The sequence below is a fragment of the Phodopus roborovskii genome, unplaced genomic scaffold, assembly GCF_943737965.1.
Source record: "Phodopus roborovskii unplaced genomic scaffold, PHOROB, whole genome shotgun sequence".
Lineage (NCBI taxonomy): Eukaryota > Metazoa > Chordata > Mammalia > Rodentia > Cricetidae > Phodopus > Phodopus roborovskii.
Window position 1 is genome coordinate 22,242,381 of NW_026126459.1, and position 5,125 is coordinate 22,247,505.

A 5,125-nucleotide genomic window follows, 5' to 3' on the forward strand; every position below is an offset into this window, starting at 1 on the left:
AGGAAATGACCAGTTACATTTCACCTCTATAGACTGAGCATTCAACAGATCTTGTTCAGTGTCATAATCCTCAAACAGGGCTGTCACATAACCCTCAAGATAACTTTCACACACTTCTCTCAGTGCTGTGTAAACCTGCCTGGTTCTGAATCTTAAGTGCAGGTACTAAAGCTATGCACTAAAACCACTCTCAAGTGACCTATTACTATCACAGGGGATCTAGACTGGAGGAAAGTAAAGGCCTAGTGTGGGAGACTTATCCCAAACAAAAAGCATACAAGAACAAATTTTCTTAAAGCTTTTACTTTGAGACATCATGAAAATACCATACAGGGACACAGACAAGACATGATCACAGAATGAAGAGAACACAATTAGAGGAATCAAAGCTAATGTTGAAGCTGAAGTTCTAGGAGTCTGACATGATGCAGGGGCTCTAAGAATGGATTAGTATTCCTCCCCTTCTTCCTCACCCTCTCCTTCAACAGAATCCACACCAACTTCCTCATAATCCTTCTCCAGGGCAGCCATGTCTTCACGAGCCTCAGAGAACTCACCCTCCTCCATACCCTCACCCACATACCAGTGCACAAAGGCACGCTTGGCGTACATCAGATCAAACTTGTGATCTAGGCGAGCCCAGGCCTCTGCGATGGCTGTGGTGTTGCTCAGCATGCACACAGCTCTCTGGACCTTGGCCAGATCTCCACCAGGTACCACAGTGGGAGGCTGGTAATTAATGCCAACCTTGAAGCCAGTGGGGCACCAGTCCACAAACTGGATGCTGCGCTTGGTCTTGATGGTGGCAATGGCAGCATTAACATCTTTGGGAACCACATCCCCACGGTACAGCAGGCAGCAAGCCATGTATTTACCATGGCGAGGGTCACATTTCACCATCTGGTTGGCTGGCTCAAAGCAGGCATTGGTGATCTCTGCTACAGAAAGCTGCTCATGGTAGGCTTTCTCAGCAGAGATGACAGGGGCATATGTGGCCAGAGGGAAATGGATGCGAGGGTAGGGTACCAGGTTGGTCTGGAATTCTGTCAGGTCAACATTCAGGGCCCCATCAAATCTGAGGGAAGCAGTGATGGAAGACACAATCTGGCTAATAAGGCGGTTAAGGTTAGTGTAGGTGGGGCGCTCAATGTCGAGGTTTCTACGACAGATGTCATAGATGGCCTCGTTGTCTACCATGAAGGCACAATCAGAGTGCTCCAGGGTGGTGTGGGTGGTGAGGATGGAATTGTAGGGCTCAACCACAGCAGTGGAAACCTGGGGGGCTGGGTAGATGGAGAACTCCAGCTTGGACTTCTTTCCGTAATCAACAGAGAGCCGCTCCATCAGCAGGGAGGTGAACCCAGAGCCGGTTCCCCCACCAAAGCTGTGGAAAACCAAGAAGCCCTGAAGACCTGTGCACTGGTCAGCCTGTAAGAAAAGAAAATGCATTATTGTATCAACAGGACATACTCCAGCACTACTTGCAATTCCTTGGATGGTGAAGCATATTTACTTGAAAGAAAAAAATAGTGAACTGGTATTAGAAATGACCAGGTGTACAAGTCTACTTAATTAATGCAGTGAACAAACTTTATATTTTGGCAGGTACCAACACTCCCCCACCCTGCATCTTAAATGTATCCTTCTATGTGGTATTTACCAGCTTGCGAATTCTGTCCAAGACAAGATCAATGATCTCCTTGCCAATGGTGTAGTGGCCACGGGCATAGTTATTGGCAGCATCTTCCTTGCCTGTGATGAGCTGCTCAGGGTGGAAGAGCTGGCGGTAGGTGCCAGTGCGGACTTCATCTGGAAAAGGAGACAAAAATCAGCCTTCACCAACAGCTGACACAAGCTCGCTCGCTCATTCACCCTTCGGGGTCTGAAGAGAGGTTCTGAGAATGTGACCAGGACAGAATGCCACTCACCGATAACTGTGGGTTCCAGGTCTACGAACACTGCCCGGGGCACATGCTTGCCAGCGCCTGTCTCACTGAAGAAGGTGTTGAAGGAGTCATCTCCTCCTCCAATGGTCTTGTCACTTGGCATCTGGCCATCAGGCTGGATGCCATGTTCCAGGCAGTAGAGCTCCCAGCAGGCGTTGCCGATCTGGACACCAGCCTGGCCAACGTGGATGGAGATGCACTCACGCTATGGGACACAAGAAAGGGGAAAAATACTGTTAGTAATGTCACAAGCATCTGGAATTCTAACAGTAGCACAACGTGACAAATCGTTAAAACTCGCAAAGCTTTTTAGTTGAAAATAACAAATAAACCCAGCTAATTTCGGCTTTCCCACATAAGTGCTTAGTCATACTTCCTCTTTTTTAAAACCAGTATGTGATGGCCTTTCATCTACCCTGTGCCCTTGGGAGTTCCACTTTTGCAGATGAAGCATGTGACTTAAGCAACGAGGGGGGAGGTGTCTGGTGGTAGGGCTCTGTGAACTGAGATAAAGGGGGCATTTACGAGTTAATGCACCGAGGCACCCGCGATGCAGCTGGTTTTCAACTTCCTCTATTTGTAGGAGGAGCTCAGCTCCTCCGCATCCGTCCTGGTCCAGCAGGGGATTATAAACCGACAGATCCGATTTCTGCTTCCCTCAAAACCCTTCAATGTCACCACCTGGTCCCACACAAATTCCTGTCTCGAGACAGCTGGGACCTCATGCTGCAGTTGCTAACTACTGTGGAATATAGTGGAGGAAATCTGCCCCGCATTTCTTGTTGCTTTCACCAGAAGCAGAAGAAAGCTCGAGGCTGAGGTAGAGAGGGGCTTAATGGATTTGACCCTCCGTCTCCCAAAATACAGGGTCCAAGAAGAGACACACCCTAAACGAGTTAAGCCCGCAGTGCCCAAGCGCGCACGCGCACACTGCAGAGGCTCTTCCCGCCGCTCTCAGGCGGGAACGTAACGGTCGCGCATGCGTCTTTGTCTTCGGGCATCTTCCCGCCCCCCCTCTTCGTACCAAAGAGGAAGTGAGGGCGGGGAAAGGCTATGTGCGCGCGCCCAAAAAGCAGAACGCAAGGTAAGGGTGGGGGAAGGGCAAGCGCGCGGGAAGACTGCAGTCTGAAAGCGCCATGCTGTTAATATCTTATGCAGGGTGTGCATGGATGCAGACTAGAGCCCAACGGGTCCGAAAGAGCCCCTTCTCCTCCACATCCCGGAGTTGCTCAGTAGCCTGGGCCCCATGCTCCCCGGCTCGCCCAGGAAAACCCGGGACAAACCCTTCTCCCCCAGACCCCGGTGGTTCCCAGTAGCTTGGGCCCCATGCTCCCTCGCTCGCCCAGGGGTACCCTCAAAAGTCCCTTCTCCCCCAGATAAGGGCGGTCCCCCGCCGTCTGGGACCCTTGCCCTCCCACTCGCACACGCCTCGGGCCCCAGATAGCAGCCCTCCTCCTCCTCGCTTCCCATCCCTGCACCGATGCACTCACCATGGTAGCTACGGGCTAGAAGGCAAGGGTGACAAAAGCAGACACCAGGTCACGGTTACCGTTCCCGACAGCTAAGAGTCGAGGTAAGTAACGCAATGAGGTAGAGGCGGTGGCGCCAGAGCCTCTTAAGTAGCCGCTGGGGAGGGGCGGGCGCGTCCGGGTGGCCACGGTCCCTCCCCCGGCCGTCCGCATCCATTGAGCGCCCGGCTGGCCGCCGCAGAGGCGGGCTCCGTTCTCAGTTCCCTCCTTGCATGGGCCCGCGGGGCGGGGCAGCAGCCTGGGCGCGAGCCGATGCTGCCGCCCTGGGCGCGCCACTGCAATGCGGGGAGGGAGTAGTCGCTGCTGCAGATGAAAGGGCGTGGGAGCTTGGGGAGGCTGATGCAGTCTTGGCGAACCGGGGAACTTGAGAAGTCTACAATGTTAAAAGTGCGACCTTAAGTGCGGAAAGGTGTGGTCCGGATAGCTCAGCTGATCATTCTTGTGGGGCCACACTCGATGAGTGAGTTTTGCCCTTCTCCTTGGTTCTTTTAAAGGCTGTGCTTATCTGCTTCTTACTGTGAAAACTCTTTATAAAACCCAATCGCCATACTTAGTATATTGTCGTGGTTCATTCTCGAAACTAAAGGTACCAAGCACTGGAAGCAACTTCAATCATTCAAATATTAAAAATAAGGGCCGACTAGGCCACAGTTTCAGCCTCAAACTACCAATTTAACGGGATTACCCTAAATAAGGGCTCTTTCAAAAGATTTAAAAAAAAAACATTTGAAGTGGTAGCTAAATTGAAGAAGTGGGGAGAAACTAAAAGGAAAGTGTCTCACTGAAGAATACAGACACTAAGGATTTCTTGTGCTATTCAAATTTTCTAAGTGTGATGATGACCAGATTATAATCAATAAACTACCCTCCCCAATTATTCCAAGGCCATAAACTACTACCGTCCTTAGAAATTCATAACGCAATGAGGGCTAACACGTGGCTTTAAAATCACCCTCCCGGAACAGATTGCAATCACTCAGCTATTCAAAATGTCCTCCTGGCTGTGGCAGCTGGGATCCTTTGCCGACTGCGCAGCCTGAAACTCCCCCTTTCAGAGCCTCCGGCGCCTCCCAGTCAGGTGCCCTGGGATTCTTGACATAGTGCAGCACAGCACAATTCCAAGAATCGCAGTAAAGGAATGCCTCAGCCAGTTAATTAATTAGGAGAAAGAGCAAACACTATCAGCGAGGCTTAGAAGTAGCTTCAGCAGCTACTATGTAGGTAACTTCGGGGGCTTTTGGAGTTACATTGTTTAAAAGAGGTAATGTGAACTGAGGAAATAGCTCAATTAGGACCTGAGTTTGATTCCCCAGAACCCAAGGGGTGGGGTGGATAGGAGACCTTAATGGTGGCTTGTGCTTGTATTGCATATGCTGCAGAGACTGGCCAATCCCTGACTGAGGCTTAGTGGCTAGCCAGACTGGCCTTTCTGGGCTAGTTCCGGGTCGTTGAAACCATGTATCAAAAGCAAACAATGTACCCACACAAATATGTAAATGTGGTAACTTTCAAACAAAACAAAACAAAAAAAAAAACCTAAAAATTGATCACATGCATGCTTGCTCATACACATGTATGTTTACCTGTGTGCCCTTGTGTGTGTGTGTGTGTGCGCACACACACACACACACCACTAAAATATATAAAAGA

General features: G+C 50.4%; 1 protein-coding gene across 1 annotated transcript; it reads right to left on the minus strand.

Annotated features, from left to right (window-relative positions):
• Positions 1–285: 285 nt before the first annotated feature.
• LOC127226045 (tubulin alpha-1B chain) lies at positions 286–3,604 on the minus strand. Its single transcript, XM_051189840.1, has 4 exons — positions 3,437–3,604; positions 1,929–2,151; positions 1,661–1,809; positions 286–1,428 (listed from the first exon to the last, which is right to left on the minus strand). Exons 1-4 carry the CDS (start codon positions 3,437–3,439, stop codon positions 448–450), a joined length of 1,356 nt encoding a protein of 451 aa, XP_051045797.1. The 5' UTR covers positions 3,440–3,604; the 3' UTR covers positions 286–447.
• Positions 3,605–5,125: the final 1,521 nt, after the last annotated feature.

Bases quoted from the DNA above. Each gene is read 5' to 3' on its own strand.
- LOC127226045 (XM_051189840.1), bottom strand. The intron at 1,810-1,928 runs GTGAGTGGCATT...CTCCTTTTCCAG, and splicing joins CCTGGAACCCACAGTTATCG to ATGAAGTCCGCACTGGCACC. The intron at 1,429-1,660 runs GTAAATACCACA...CTTTTCTTACAG, and splicing joins TGGACAGAATTCGCAAGCTG to GCTGACCAGTGCACAGGTCT.